Genomic DNA, 16,031 nt, shown 5'->3' with positions numbered 1-16,031 from the left:
TTTAGTTTTACCAATCCCATGAAACCTGAAAGATTTGAAGAGCTGGTGCTGTCAGCAAAAACTCTGCTGTGGGGGAGCGCAGTAAGCAGGGGGGTGTTGTCCAGAGGCCGCAGAACTAGGCACACTGAGACGCACATCGTTCTGCTACATTTGGGCTTTTCATGTGATGTCTGGGGGAGGGGGGGGGGCTTTGTTTGGACTTTTTTATTTGCTTTCCTTAAAGGAGGGGGTCTCTGTTACTGTTGTTTAACTCTTGACTAAAGTTTCTGTTTGTGTTGAAATGATCACATTCCACCCCCCCCCCCCCCCCCCCTCAGTGTTTGTTGCCACTATGGTCTCACTCAGTCACACGTAAAAAATATTACCATTCACGTGTGTGTGTACACGCTCGATGACGCAATCTTTGTTGGGGGGGGGGGGTACCATTGCCGCTGGTTGTCGTGTCGTTCCTGCTGACGGAGATGAAAAGGGATCGTCCCCCCTCCCCTCCCCTCCCGCCGTGGACATTTTCTCTAAGCCTCTTTTTATTACTCTCACTGTAATGTTGTGATGTTGGTTCTGATTCTCCGTTTCCTTTATTTTATTTTTTTTAGTGGGCTTCTTGTTACCTTCGTCAATAAAGCAGTTCCCACAGTGTTTGCAGTGCTGCAGTGTTCTGACCCACACGCTGCACGGTCCAGGGTCCACTCACACCAGGGACATGCACTTTCTGCCTCAAAGTCCGGGTGTTCACTAATAATTACCCCTGTCAACAAACACCTTTGTACGGTGGCCCTGAAGGGCAAATGACACCAACTGTCACTCCATGCAATTTTGTCCAACCGGCGATGTCTCACAGTACCTCCCCTTTTCTTTATGGTTTCATTTTTTAACGTTTCATTATGATTTCTGGAAATCAGAAACGTTTTTTGGGCGGAATTTTGTTTGCATTTCCAAAACGATTTTGTTCATTAATTTCCTTTTTTCATTGTCATGATCTTTATTGTTTTATGTTGAGTGATTTGCACTTTAGGGCCACCGTACCTTTTCCCCCCCCAAATATTTTATTTCAAACAAAGAACCCCCTGTCCATTTCCCAGTATTGTAATGTCACAATAGCATTTCTGTTCATTGTTTTTTTTATTCTGTTGTGATCTTTCATATACTTTTCAATAAAAAAAGAGCAAATCCATCCATTTTCTTGCACAGGGAGAACATGCAACCCCCACCCAGAAAGGTCCCGCCTGGGATTTGAACCAGAGCCTTCTTTTCTGGGGGCAAACATGCAAACCACTGTCACCATGCAGCCCCAAAACAAATGTCTAGAAAAAAAAGTGATTCAGAAAAAAGAGACAAAATAAAAGGGAAACATTTCGAAAAACAAAGTAATTTCCAGAAATCAGAATGAAACACTAAAAAATGAGGCAGAAGAAGAAAGTGGGAGGTACTACTGTGTGGGACGGCACTGATGTTTGTTCCCCTTTTCACCCGATAGTCATTTGGCACGAGGTGCCCTAAATCAAAAACATGGAAGTTACTCGTCAGGAGCGGAGAGAGCTTGTTGGAAGTCCACACCCCTTTGAAAGCGAGCTACAAGAACACAGTCGATCAAGCATTTCGAACCACTTACTTTTAATAAGGCATCTGATTGGACGGTTTGTAACTTGAAGAAACAAAAAAATGAGGACAATCAGGTTTATGTTGGAAAAAGATATCAGATCCAGAACGGTTCTTCTGACCAATAGAATGAGTAACAGCTGTTTATTTCTCTATAGAAGGAATTTTGGCTTCTTGGACCAGCAGGTACTTCCTGTTTGAAACGCCAAAGGGGAGGAGTCACTCAGTCCTGTTCTCATTTGCAGTCAATGGTTCTACAACAGAGATCATAGCAGAAAACACTTTGATCTTATTCAGAACTTCTTTATTGCCTCATCAAAAGCATTTCTTCCTTCATTTGTTGGTGAAATAGATCAAATGGACTCTGAGCGCCGGACAGGGAGGAGCCAAAACTGATTGAGCTCAGTTCAATAAAGATTGACGCTTGGGGCGGGACTTTCATTTCAGACGGTGGCGTTCAGGGCCAGTTCGAAAAGCCTACGGCTTGGTGATTTTATTTCTCAGCAGCGGACGCGTGAGTCCAGCGGGAGGCGCCGTCGCTCTAACCCTCAGGCGCGTAGATCTTAATGAGGTGTTGAGGTGCGCTGGGGAAGCCTGTGACGGGGCAGCAGCGGTGCTCCTTCACGTGCGCGTAGATGCACGGGTAGCAGAAGACGAAGCTGGAGGTGGACAGCGCCGTGGCATTGGCGCACAACTTGTGGCAGAGCGGGCAGCTCCGGCTGTTCGAGTCCTGCTGCAGGTGGAGGGGGGGCGGGGGTGCAGGCAGGGACGTGAGACCCCTCACGGTGCTCTGGTTGTCTGGCGAGTACCACCACTCCAGGAACTGCAAGAAGAAGACGCCCATGGACAGGAAGGTGGACAGAGAGGTGGCCACGCCCCTCGCCGCCTGTGACATCATCCAACCGACCCTGCAGCCAAACAGAAACATGGTTAAGAACATTTTTTTTCTGCCACTTTGGACCTAAACCTCTAAAACCAGGACAGAACTGGGTCTACCTGCTGTGAGCGGGGTCGTCAGACCCCTCGATGTTTCGGAAATCTGCAGCAGTCAGTCGGGTCAGTCGGACCCTGGCCAGCCAGAGCAGCGGGCTGTGGGTTCTGGAGGATCCAAAGACGAAGAGCAGCTGCTGGCAGAAGACCCAGACGCGCCACGCCGAGCTGATGTACGGGAACGCCGCCACCGCCGCGCTGTACAGCCTCCGTGTCCTCGACCGTGCCAACTGGATGGAGAAGTCCTCCTCATCCCTCTGCCGGACCAGCCGGGCCTCCAGTTTGGCCCGCAGGTACGGAACCAGGCACAGCAAAAGAAGAGAGCGCCAGTGGGCGGGACGGCGCAGCCCCTTGTGCACAGGACGTTCCCGCCCTTCTGACACTCTCTTTAAGCCGTAAAAGTTCTCAGAAAAGGAGGCGCTGTAGCGGGACAAGAAGTGGTTCTGGAGCAGCAGGTCCAGAAGCAAGTAGAGCTCATCAAAAGTCCTCCACAGACAGCCAAAGCGGGCCGGGCTGGACTCCGCCAGAACCTGAAGCGGTCAGAGAGTCAGAGCTGGCGTTCTTCTAGTGAGGAGCCAGAACTATTGGAGCCTCACCTTGACGGCGTGCTGCACCGCCGGACGGACGGCCTCCAGCAGCGACTCCTGGGCCAGAACCTCAAAGATGGACGGCTGCTCACCGATGGAGGTGGAGGTGAGATGGGCCCCCGCCTCGGCCATGGCTGCCGGCCTGAGGGACCAAACCACTGGATGTTAGAGGAACGGTGCAGGTGGGTCCAGAACCAGAACAGACTGGGTCCAATTTTTACCAAACTGTACAGCTAGATGGCTCTGATGTTGCTCGCCATTTTCTGCTAGTGTTAGGTTGGGGGTGTGAGGGACAGAGTGTTGACAAAAAGGTCTATGTTATATGTGATGGAAACGGGGGGCGGGGTTGCTGTGCACCACAGTTCAGAGGGGAATTTCTAATGAACTCCTGCCACTCTGCAGGAACTATGTCCTAGAAAACGACAGATTTTTTAAAAATTTTAGTCAAAAACAACATAATGGTGAATAGATCAAAAAATGATCGGAGCGGGAAAACTAAGAACTGTTCTAAGAGGTTTTTTATAAGATGGACCAGGTTCCCATTAGAAATCTCTGCATGAACTTTATTAAGGTCACTTTGTTACCGTTTCCTGTGAGTCCACAGGCCCACTTGAGAGTCTGCAGGCCCACCTCTGAATCCACAGGCCCACCTGAGAGTCTGCAGGCCCACCTGTGAATCCACAGGCCTACCTGTGAATCCACAGGCCCACCTGAGAGTCTGCAGGCCCACCTGTGAATCCACAGGCCTACCTGTGAATCCACAGGCCCACCTCTGAATCCATAGGCCCACCTGTGAATCCACAGGCCCACCTGTGAATCCACAGGCCCACCTGAGAGTCCACAGGCCCACCTGAGAGTCTGCAGGCCCACCTGTGAATCCACAGGCCCACCTCTGAATCCATAGGCCCACCTGTGAATCCACAGGCCCACCTGTGAATCCACAGGCCCACCTGAGAGTCCACAGGCCCACCTGAGAGTCTGCAGGCCCACCTGAGAGTCTGCAGGCCCACCTGTGAATCCACAGGCCTACCTGTGAATCCACAGGCCCACCTGAGAGTCTGCAGGCCCACCTGTGAATCCACAGGCCCACCTGAGAGTCTGCAGGCCCACCTGTGAATCCACAGGCCCACCTCTGAATCCATAGGCCCACCTGTGAATCCACAGGCCAACCTGTGAATCCACAGGCCCACCTGAGAGTCTGCAGGCCCACCTGTGAATCCACAGGCCCACCTGTGTGACCACGTACAACATGTTTTTTTCTGTTTCTTCTGCTGTCTTCTGTTAGAAAAACTTTGTCCCTGACTTGAAAAAATGTTTGGACAGTGCCTCAGAAATGATTCATTGAGAATCAATGAATTCCTACATAGAATCTACTCCACTAATCAGTTCATGTAAAGATTTAAAACATGTCAATACAACTGTACACTCTGTAAAACAAACCCAGAAACAATTAGTGACTTATTTAGAGAGTGAGATATTACCTAAAAAAAAAAAGAATGTATGAAAACAACACAAAATTGAACATAAAAATTGCAATTGACATCCATTCATTCATCTTCTTAACCGTTTTATTCCCTTTCGGGGTCACGGGGTTGCCGGAGCCTATCCCAGCCACTTTGGCGTGGGCAAGGGATGCCCTGGACTGGCGACCAGTCTGTCGCAGGGTAGAATATCCTCAATCAGACATCCATTCACTCTCACACTCACACCTATGGACAATTTAGAGTTGCCAATCAACCTATGCAATTGACATCCAGTACAGACCAAAGGTTTGGACACACCTTCCCATTCATTTAAATGAGGTCTGTACTGTATAGATTCTATTTTTTTCAGTCTCATCTACACAAAGCTACATTCTCTTCATCCCAACTTTTTTCCCTGTAAGAATTCAAGCAATAGAATCTCACCATTTCCCATAGTGTTAAACAAAATAATCATAAATACATATTGTCTGCCTATGAACAGTTTTAATTTATTATGATGCATGTTTTGTATTCATATGCCATCTCCTAGCATTTTAATAGTTCCATTTGTTCTGTATGTTTGCTGTAGTTTGCACATTTTAACAACAACAACAATCTACCGTGCCAAACACGTTCTCTTTTTAAGGCACATGGATGTCTGGACATGCGCAGTCGCGATCAGAACTTTTTGCGATTCTTTCACTTCAACTGAACTCAGATCCGAACAGAACCGGCTCAAAAGCCACGTTACAGCTGTGTGAGTGACTTATGGTATGCCTGATCAGTACCAACCCGGTCCGGTTCGAGGCGGGAACACTAAGATAAAAAGAAAAAAACAAACAAACCGGGCCGGGTTCACGCCCTCAGCATCAGAACTGGACTGTTGGTATCGATCCCAACCACGGCGTTGGAGGCTCCTTGCAGAGATTCGGATCGGTTCTGGTGATTTGGTTTTGTTTCTTCCGCCTTCTCTTCTTCTCTGAACTGTCAGCTTTCATCAGCGTTGCTGCCACCTGCTGGACAGAGGCGGAAGCGCAGGGCGGGACGTCTGCAGTTCATTTCAACCAGACGTTCCAACAGAAACTTCCCGAGTTTTTCAGCTTTTGTCTGCAAGCACATCGTCTAATAATTCCTTTTCTATCCTTATTGCTTTGCTAAAAAAGAAAAAAAAAGGTAAATGTGCTTTAAGAAGACTTGCATTGTTATTTTAAAGATAGAATCATGCGTAGATAAAGTGAAACACTTTTTTTTATCCATCCTTCAATCTTTTTTTGTTTTCATCAACTATGGAAAACCTGATCTACTATTATCCATAATTAATAATGTTATGCTTAGATCTGCTTGTTAGTATAAATTATTTATGTGTATTTATTCATAAACCAAAACATTTTCACAACAAAAAAACAGTCACTTTGCATCAGACTGTTGCGGTGCTCTATTTTTTTTTCTTTTTATAATTTTCCGCCAGGTTCTTTCCTCCTCATTTGGTCAAAATCCAAACAGGCCAAGAATAATTTATATTTTACTGTTATAATTTAACTGTTTATGCTTTTTATTGCTTTTTTGACGTTGTCATGTCCTGTGCCATGGAGTGTGGTCATGTTTAGGCTCAATACGATTTTTAGCAAAGCAACCCCTTAACCACCCCAAATATATAACAGCGTAAATGTAATGCTTTATTTTAAAATAAACTTTAATTGTACAAAATGTTGTTGCATGTCATCCCTTCCCATTTAACATTTAATGTGTTTCATGTATGTCTCGTTTGTGTTAAAAATGTGACACAAAACCGCACTGAAAAGATAAGTCGTTGAGGTACGCAGTAGCACCGTCTCAACAGAGAGGGCGCTGGTGAACTCGTTTGTTCCACATTTGTTACTAATAAAGTTTATTCAATGAGAGCCAGTATTTTGTGGCTGTGTCTGAATTCCTACCCTACTCCTTAACTACTAAAAAACTACACAGTACAGCACTATGTAGTGCTCTGGATTTTAAAAGTAATTTGGACACCATGCTCACTACTTTTTTTTTTAACGGCAAATATGTCGTCATCAATTTCAAGAATTCGAAATCTAATTGATATGAGAGTTTTGTAACGATTATTCACGAGTCCAATGTCTTCTGCAGAGAAAAACTTTCACATTTTTCCTCTCTCTTCTCCCTCTGTAAGAAAAGAGAAAGAAAATATATATTAAAATATAATTTGTAATAAATAAATAAATAAAATAAAAAAAGGGGCTTATCCAAATATATTCAATTCAATTCAATTCAATTTTATTTGTATAGCCCAAAATCACAACAACAGTCGTCTCGATGGGCTATACACCCTTATCCGAAGATACATACATAACCCCCTTATTGTAGTAAAACCTGTCCAAAGGAAATGGCCGCCAGCTCTCATCTGTTTGCTCAGTTGTTGGAAAGAACAAGTTAAAAGAAAAAGAAAAAAGATTCAAAGGTGGACTTTGATTTATAACATTAAGTAATAATTAATGGATGGCCGACGCTGAGCACACATCTTTATTGAGACTTCTGTAACGGAAAGAAGATAAGAAGGGTTTTTTACGTTAAAGTCACAGAGATTTTTGTCCAGAAGGAGACACGAATGGACTTCATTTACAAGTAAAGGTTTGACCAGTGTGTGTGTGTGTGTGTGTGTGTGTACTGTTGCTTACTTTGCCTTTTCTGACTTTTAGTCAAAGTTCCTTGAGTTTTTGTAATTTCATGTGGTGAATCAGGGTCTATGTTTACGGGGACAAAAAGAATAAAGTATCCACGTTTTATGATCTTTTCTGAAGTATTTTGGTGGATCTACAGCTCCTGTCTTACTTCCCATTACTTTTAGTATAGTTCATGTGGATCTAAAAAGGAACCATAGGCACAATTTACATAATTTACACAAACTTCTTTCCATTCTGGCTTTAGTAGGTGACTTCTAAACAGACATGACAACACGGTTTATGCATTTTGCACAGATGCTTTTAATACAAATTAAATATGGGGCTTTCTGGTAGGACTTACAAAAAACTGGGAGCAGTGATACAAATCAAATCAATTTTGAACATGCAATATAATTTGCCAAGATGATGCTTCGCTGCAGGCAGTGTTGTGCATTTTTGTCTTGCATACCTGGAAGATGGGAATTCACTGGTGCAACTTTAACACAAATCCAAAAGAAGATAAAAACATCACAAAAACTGGTAGAAAGTGTTTGTATTTTCTGTTTTAGTAAATATGTTTACATTAGACAGAAAGAATTAGGAATTGCAATTGTTGAGCTTGATATGGAACCAGTCATGGTAACAAAAGCTGACACAGTTGTGTTTTTCTTTTTTTGCTGCAGGGAAAAAGGGGAAATAGTGCGCTGCAGTGGTCTGAGTGCTCCACTCCTGTGTTCAAATGACAGAAATCAACCGTAACTTGTGATAACTGGAAATCAGACCATTTCAGGGGCTGGAGTCTGTTTGTTTGTTCCAGCAGCCTTTGCGCTTATTCCACAATCTCCTTTGCACCAATTTGACGTGCACGATCCTTAGCTTGTGGTTCCCCATTGCTGCTGTTTGAGCAGTCATTCCTAAATGGACGGCATTTTATCGGAGCTTCTTCATCTCTTCTATTTTTTAGTATTGAAGGCATCAAACATGCAGATATCTATTGGACAATCATGAATTCATCACTGAGTAATGCAAGGTCAGACTTCAGGAGGCAAGTTTTCAGATCTTATTGCATGAGGTGTGGGACACGTTTTCCTCGAGAGATTCAGGAGGCAGTTTTATAGTAAAATGAGATTGTTTTGTTAATAATTAATGATGTCGCTAATTAAATAAAAAATACATCTGGAAACGAAATGTTGCCCAATTTCAAAAGACTAAAAGCTTTATTAGGGTTTAAACAACGTCTGGGACCATAACTTCTAAGCTTTTACATCTTTGACTTCTTCCAACTCCAAAAGATATTTACTCAACGAAGCGATAAATCTTCAGATCTCTGACGTTAAAAGGAAAGACAACTGTCATGAAACACAGCAGCAACTGTCATAAATTCTGGATTCACAATAAAAATCCTTATGATGATCATCAGAAAGGTTGGAGCCCCAGTCATCATGATCATCGGGCTTTGCTAATCAAGACGGAGGACTCTGGGACTCTGTGTCCCAGTTCTTCCGGCGGTTCCGCTTCCTGTTCCTCTCCGCCATCACCACGGCGGCCACCACAGTGACCAGCACGGTGACGGTGATGACGAGCACCGTGGCGGTCTCTGCGATGCACAGCTGGCTGTCGACCCAGGCCAGAGACGCCCCCGTCAGCTGCGGGGGCTCCTGACATGTCACGTTTTGGTAGTCGTCGATGTGGAGGTGACGAACGTGCAGGATCTTGCTGAAGACTCGGTGCAGCTCGCAGTCACAGCTCCACGGGTTCCCTGCAGACAAACGTGATCTGACAGGCTGCAATGCAAACTTAGAAACTATTCGTCTTTACTGTTTGCTAACCCCTGAGCTATCTTGTGGGGTCCAGATGACCCCACTCAGTGCGCTGAACCTTTTTTCTTCAATGATTTGTGATCTTCACTGGTGTCCATGGATTACATGAAATCCTCTTCACATTTATCCACCTTTGTCATGGTGGGGAGAACACATCAATGTAAGGGTGGGGTCATCTAAGATAGCACAAGGGTTACACAAAATGTTTGTTTCACACCAGATAAGTGCTGATCACAGGTAGATTCACTGTGACACACAGAGTTCTAGTTGGATCTGTAGCATAGCTTGTTTCCTCTGATAATCCTCCTAAAATCATGAATCATGACTGATGAAGACTGATGAAGGTACTTGGAGAGGCGATGAATGTTCAGGAGGAGAAGCCAAAAAGTCCAGATGCCACGATTCAACTTCAAGACAACGTCAGCTGGAGAATCGTCAACGACATTCAGGAATCATGAAAACCAGGTAAATGTGGTGTAGGAAGAAGATAACGGGTGCTGATAGTCAAAGGACTGTTCACCCTTCTTCTTCCTGCTCTCTTCTTGGTCAGAGCTCGCGTTGAACAAGAATGTCTCAGAAGGAGAAACTTTTGGAGCTGACCAAAGGCCTGGAGTTTTCCCGGCCTTTGGTCAGCTTTGGTTGTCGGTTTTTCATGTGATGCTAGGTTCACACTGCACAGGTAATCGTGTTCAATAACAAGCCTATCATGCATTCCTGAAATTAATTTGAACGAGTGCAAAGACAAAATGATCGACTGTATTCAGGAACTGAGTGAGTGTACACCTCTGACGGCGTGCTCCTTTGCGAGCAGTGTTCATGGGTGTGTAGGCTTTCTGTATTCTGAGTTGCGTAGTGGCTGGGTCTCGGGCTAACTAAAGTGTAGTATATTTACATTTAACTCTTGTGCTAACCTAAGCACTTTAACATTGGGAGTTGGGTCATCTAGACCCACTAGACAGAGCTCTGAACCTTTTTTCTTCAATGATTTGTAATCTTCACTGGTGTCCATGGATTACATGAAAACTTTCCACCATTTCCTCATTGATCAATTCTCAAGCGGTCGGCACTTCCAGGAGTTAAAAGCGATGCCAACCGTGTGTCACTACCAAATCCGACGCCTCGACTGGTTAGAGTCAGAGCAGGTTTAACGTTCGATGGCTGTGTGTTTTGTCTGTAGAATTTGAATACGATAGTAGAAACTTGCATGGCTATGCGTGACTGTGAGTTTGGAGCCCAGCAGCCCAAAACGCACATTTTTGTGGATTCAGATAGACTTTCCTTTGGAAGTGGTTGCTTGAACATGCATTGCTGTAAGTTGCTGTAAGTTAAGTTTACCTACAGGCGTAACTAACCCCGCCAGCGTTGGCTGAGAACCCCACCAGCAGTTTCTGTGTTAACAAGAGAAACACTGGTGAACAATCCCACCAGTCCACTTATTGAGACTGACCATCATTACTATGGAGAGAAAAGGTACTGAAACAACTGAATGACGCTTTACACTCAAACTGTATCTTTGCTGTCCTCTTGGTTTTACACATATTCAGCTCTGGATTGCCTGTTTGCCTCACATCTGAATTATTTTCAGTTTAAAATTTGATCTGCAAGAGGAACAAGTGTTTCAGTAAAGGCAACTCGCTGCTTGCATGCTACAGATTTGACTTCACCTGAAAAATACAGGTGAAAGCATGTGCTTTGATTTACCTGACAGCTGGATGTGTGTAGCTGTGGTGTGAAGGCTGATGAAGGTCTTAAACTTCAGGTGATGAAGGCTGTTTCCCTCCAAACTGAGATCAGCCAGACTGTAGAGAGGAGCCAGCGCGTCGCTGTCGATGTGGGAGATGTTATTGCTGCTCAGCTGCAGCACCTCCAGGTAGACAGACAGACAAACAGTCTTCATGAAGCTCTCTGAACCTAAAATAAAAGCATCCTCGATCAAGGAAAAACCTGAAATCATCCGTCACGCACCTCCAGCCCCGGCAGCATGTCCAGGCTTCCCTGCTGCACTGCCGTCAGTCTGTTGTTGTTCAGATACAGCTGTCTGAGTCTGGAGAGGCCCCTGAACACACCGGGGCCCATGGACACCAGGCGGTTATGACTGAGGTCCAGCTTCTCCATGTTATCCAAGAACTCCAAACTCAGAGAAGCAAAAGAAAACGTTGATGATGAGATGCAGAGATCACAGACCTTTCAGCTGAACCTAGTCGTGTCCACGAGGACGGACATTTGGAGCAGTTCCTGACAGACGTCTGCGGGATTCTGTAGGTCAGCAGATACACGCTTTACCTGTAACCAGATATGTAGCGGAGGTCGTTGTGCTCGAGGCGCAGCTCCTTGAGAGCCGACAGACTGGCTGAGAAGTCCACGGGAAGAGTGGCGAGCTGGTTCCAGCTGAGATCCAGCTTCTCCAGGAAGGACAGAGAAAAGAACGCCTGAGAGCAGAAGAACCTGGTCATTCTTCAAAGAGAAAGGTTTAAGGTCATCTTTTAATCTATTGTTCAAGTGTTCCCTGTGGTCTTTTAATTATGATGAACGCCGTTTTAAGGCAAAATCAAAGAACCTGTGTCGTTTCAGGACATTATTTCTGCAGAGCAGCAGGAGGTAGTACTTGCCTCTAAGTTAAGGGTGGGAACACTGGCATGGAGCAACCCCGCCCTCCCTTCCCGTCACCCATGACGCACACTCTCCCGCTAGCTAACAGCCCCTTACACCTAACACTAGTGATGCAACCAAAACTGTGAGAAATACCGTAGCTATCCAGCCGTACAGTTTAGATCCAGATTTCAGCTCGGACCAGGAAAACAAAGACGTTCATGGATCCATTTGTCTGACAGTGGATGCATCAGAATGGAGCAGAGCTCGTGGCCCATCATTGTGGTTTCGGCAAGATTTTCAAACTGCATTTTTTTTCTGCTCCTGATTCACGATTTTAATCAAGAAATACTCAGAAATACCACAAGAACATTCTAAAAACACCGTTTTCATTGGAGTGAGTCTTTAAGCTTTTCTTTTCTTCCATGTCAGTATTTCATCTGCATTTGTCTAAATTCACAGTGAAATTCACAACAAACTATTCTTGTTTTTTATTCAAATATTGCAAGATGCGACTTAACACAGATAATTGTTACAGAGAAAAAAGAGGTGATAAAACTGACGCCAGTATCTGAAGAGGGTGAACATGTTTGAAAATGAATGGCAACTTAAAACCTACAGTAAAAATGTTCTTTTGATTCTTTTTAAAAGCCTCTCATGTGTTTGCAGTGATCACAGAGTCTCACCCAGGAGGGATAAAAAGACAACATCAGTCTCCGCACAGGAACATTCCAGCTATTTTCTCTTCAAGTGTGCATAAGCCGCTTTTTATGTTTTTCATTTAAGTTGGTAAAAAACAAACCGTTTGGATTAAAAGTCTCCATCTGTCAGTTTAATCCCTTCCATTCTCCTCTAATGCATTCTAATGGAGCTCTTCAAGGTTCAGATTACGACATGCCAGCGGAGAAACACTGTGTTGTCACCTGTGGTTGGATGTCCCGGATGTTGCTGTTGGTCAGCACCAGGACGCGCAGGGACCAGAGTCCGGCAAAGGCGCGGCTGCTGATCACGCTTAGGTTGTTCCCCCCCAGCTCCAGGAGCCATGTCCCATGCGGGATGCCTCTGGGGACGTGGGCAAAGCCTTGGTCGCGACAGTCCACCAGGTCAGCGGGGTCATAGCAAGTGCAGTGCAGTGGACACACCTTCTCTGCCCCCACACAGGACAGTGGGAGCCCGTGAAGATGAATAGTGGACATCAGAAAAAGGAGGGAGGGGGGGCAGAAGTTCATTTTGAGGGATGAATGAGGGGAAACAGGCTAATTTATCCTTTTTTCTTCATGAAGCTCAGTCCTCGTTGGTGGAGCTGAGGAGAGAGGAAGAAGATAATCACTTTTTCCCCCCAAAGATTCATGTAGAGAAATCATAAAAGGATGAAGAACATTTTTAACCCTTGTACTATCCTACGCACTTTAACATTGGGAGTTGGGTCATCTAGACCCACTAGACAGAGCTCTGAACCTTTTTTCTTCAATGATTTGTGATCTTCACTGGTGTCCATGGATTACATGATATCTTTCCACCTTTGTCATGGTAGGGAGAACACGTCAATGTAAGGGGGGGGGGGTCATCTAAGATAGCACAAGGGCTAAGGCGTAATCCTCCTCTTCGTTTAGTCTCGCAAATGCTGGGATGCTCAAACAGAGTCATTCTCATGAGCACCAGAGTCCCACATAATTACAGTATTTAACCCTTGTGCTATCTTAGATGACCCCCCCCCCCCCCCCTTACATTGACGTGTTCTCCCTACCATGACAAAGGTGGAAAGATATCATGTAATCCATGGACAACAGTGAAGATCACAAATCATTGAAGAAAAAAGGTTCAGAGCACTGTCTAGTGGGTCTAGATGACCCAACTCCCAATGTTAACGTGCCTAGGATAGCACAAGGGTTAAGAATGCACATTTGTGATTTTTGCATGTCTGTAAATATCATGAAAAAAGGTGACGACTGACGTCACTAACTGGATTCTGGACACCAGAAGTCTGAAAGTCATGTCACACAGCCACTGCATACATTCTGCGCATATTGCATGCATGAAAATATACATGAAAAAAGTGAGCAAAGTTTTGGTTTTTACCAGACATTTTCACATGTATGAACCACGTTAAAACCCAGAAGAAGTACAAATAAAACACGCAAAGAACACGTAAATCATTGTAGATCATTAATTTCAAATTCAAATTAATTTTATTCATATAGCACCTTTCATATAAAAAACAGCTCAAGGTGCTGTACATAAAAACAAACAGGAATACAGAAAACACCAATCCATATTCATGCAATAAAATAATTAAATGAGCCCCTCACAATAGAATACATGAAAACAAACACAAGTAAAAGAGAACACAGAACCCAGTGGGTTATTATAGCGCTCTTTATATGCGATTCATTAGCGATTCGTTCGTCAATTACGTATTTATAGTAGTAGTAGTAGTAGTAGTAGTCTTTTTTATTTTGGACTAGTGAAACAAATGTAAAATAACAGAATAAGACAAGAACGAGACAAAACTTACAAAAACAAGAAAAAGACAAGTAAATTATACAAAACAAAACAAAACAAAATGATATAAACACCAGTCCAAAAGGGAGTGAGAAGAAGAAAAATCTTATAAACTCTCACCCCCCTTTACCCTAAGCCCTTACTTTCCCACCATCAGAGTCCAGTGCCCTACCCAAGTGTATATGTACATATATACATGTAATTTTCATTTCCAAACAACATACAAATGAATAACAAAACGTATTGTCAAAGTATGCAGATTTATAAATGCTGACATTCTGTATTTTTTTGTATTTGCACATATTTATCCATGATCATCTTCCTGTATCTATTTTTAAATTCTTTTATGTTTGGACATTGTTTCAAGCATTTACTGGTTCTGTTCCACAACTTCACTCCACAAATTGAAACACAGAATCTCTTTTTATTTGTACGTGCTTTATGTATGACAAATGTATCTTTTTCCCTAAAATTGTATTTTTCCTCTTTTGTAATAAATAACCTTTGGATATTTGTGGGTAATAAGTTGTTTTTGGCCTTGAATATTATTTGAGCGGTACAATACTCTACTAGATCGTAAAATTTGAGTAATTTTGATTCTATGAATAATTTATTTGTGTGCTCAAGGTAACTGACTTTGTGTATGATTCGTATTGCTCTCTTCTGAAGTATTGAAAGTGAATGTAACGTTGTTTTATAGTTGTTCCCCCAAACCTCTACACTATAAGAAAAATATGGTAAAACTAATGTACAGTATAACATGTGGAGTGATTTGTGGTCCAGAACCAGTTTAGCTTTATTTAAGACAGAAATACTTCTGGATAGTTTAGCTTGTATGTAGCTAATATGTGCTTTCCAGGTAAGTTTGTCATCAATTATGACCCCAAGAAATTTATTTTCATAAATTCTTTCAAGTTTCACCCCATTTATGTGCATGTCAATGTCAATATTTTTACCCTTATGGTGACCAAATAACATCATTTTTGTTTTACTTAAATTTAGTGAAAGCTTATTTACATCAAACCACAGCTTCAGTTTTTCCATCTCCTTCTTAACAATTTCAATGAGTTGCTGCAAATCATCCCCATCACAAAACACATTAGTATCATCAGCAAATAGAACTAGCCGTAATTTGTTAGAAACCTGAAATAAATCATTTATATATAAAATAAACAATATTGGTCCCAGAACCGACCCCTGAGGGACACCACAAACAATGTCCAAACATTGGGAACAAGCACCATCAACCTTTACAAACTGCTTTCTGTTGCTCAAATAGCTTCTGATCCAGTCTAGCACTAACCCCCTAATGCCATACCGATCCAATTTATGAATTAATATACAGTGGTTAATTGTGTCGAAAGCTTTTTTTAAGTCAATAAATACCCCGATTACATGTTTTTTTATTATCAATAGCATTTGTTATATTTTCTATTACATTCATCAGGGCCAGTGATGTTGATCGATTTGACCTGAACCCATACTGTCCTTCGTCCAGTATCTTGTGCTTTTCGATGAAAGAGTTTAATCGGGTTATGAACATTTTTTCCAAAATCTTTGATAACTGCGGTAACATAGAAACTGGCCTATAGTTTGTGAAGTGATGCTTGTTCCCGGTTTTGTACAATGGTATAACTTTTGCAATTTTCATTTGATTAGGAAATGAACCTGTTTGGAATGATAAATTGAAGATATATTCTAACGGTTTCAGAATTCCACTGATTACTGTTTTCACCAAGGCCATATCAATGCCATTAACATCAGTAGAGAGTTTACCCTTCATTCCTCTCACGGTCTTTAATATTTCATTTTCAGTTACTGGGT

At 43.1% G+C, this 16,031-nt stretch overlaps 2 protein-coding genes across 2 annotated transcripts; both read right to left on the bottom strand.

Annotated features, from left to right (window-relative positions):
- Positions 1-1,100: 1,100 nt before the first annotated feature.
- On the bottom strand, positions 1,101-5,662 carry pex12 (peroxisomal biogenesis factor 12). The gene is made up of 4 exons (XM_004071870.5): positions 5,482-5,662; positions 3,183-3,315; positions 2,593-3,116; positions 1,101-2,504 (listed from the first exon to the last, which is right to left on the bottom strand). Exons 2-4 carry the CDS (start codon positions 3,303-3,305, stop codon positions 2,138-2,140), a joined length of 1,014 nt encoding a protein of 337 aa, XP_004071918.1. The 5' UTR covers positions 3,306-3,315; positions 5,482-5,662; the 3' UTR covers positions 1,101-2,137.
- A 1,931-nt stretch (positions 5,663-7,593) lies between these two features.
- On the bottom strand, positions 7,594-12,934 carry LOC101168293 (leucine-rich repeat-containing protein 3B-like). The gene is made up of 4 exons (XM_078951100.1): positions 12,629-12,934; positions 11,400-11,545; positions 10,818-11,250; positions 7,594-9,055 (listed from the first exon to the last, which is right to left on the bottom strand). Exons 1-3 carry the CDS (start codon positions 12,932-12,934, stop codon positions 11,067-11,069), a joined length of 636 nt encoding a protein of 211 aa, XP_078807226.1. The 3' UTR covers positions 7,594-9,055; positions 10,818-11,066.
- Positions 12,935-16,031: the final 3,097 nt, after the last annotated feature.

Source organism: Oryzias latipes, chromosome 8, assembly GCF_053564925.1.
Source record: "Oryzias latipes strain Hd-rR chromosome 8, Olatipes_Hd-rR_3.1".
In the NCBI taxonomy this organism is placed as follows: domain Eukaryota; kingdom Metazoa; phylum Chordata; class Actinopteri; order Beloniformes; family Adrianichthyidae; genus Oryzias; species Oryzias latipes.
Note: the sequence above shows the minus strand (reverse complement) of the source record. Positions and strands in the feature narration are given on the sequence as shown.

What these genes read in the sequence shown, in the direction of transcription:
- pex12 (XM_004071870.5), bottom strand. Translation starts at nt 3,305, where the DNA reads ATGGCCGAGGCGGGGGCCCATCTCACCTCCACCTCCATCGGTGAGCAG. An exon ending in CGGTGCAGCACGCCGTCAAG is followed by an intron (nt 3,117 to 3,182) that starts GTGAGGCTCCAA and finishes TGACCGCTTCAG; the next exon opens with GTTCTGGCGGAGTCCAGCCC. An exon ending in GACGACCCCGCTCACAGCAG is followed by an intron (nt 2,505 to 2,592) that starts GTAGACCCAGTT and finishes GTTTGGCTGCAG; the next exon opens with GGTCGGTTGGATGATGTCAC.
- LOC101168293 (XM_078951100.1), bottom strand. Translation starts at nt 12,934, where the DNA reads ATGAACTTCTGCCCCCCCTCCCTCCTTTTTCTGATGTCCACTATTCAT. An exon ending in TCCGGGACATCCAACCACAG is followed by an intron (nt 11,546 to 12,628) that starts GTGACAACACAG and finishes TTCTGCTCTCAG; the next exon opens with GCGTTCTTTTCTCTGTCCTT. An exon ending in CGCTACATATCTGGTTACAG is followed by an intron (nt 11,251 to 11,399) that starts GTAAAGCGTGTA and finishes TGCTTCTCTGAG; the next exon opens with TTTGGAGTTCTTGGATAACA.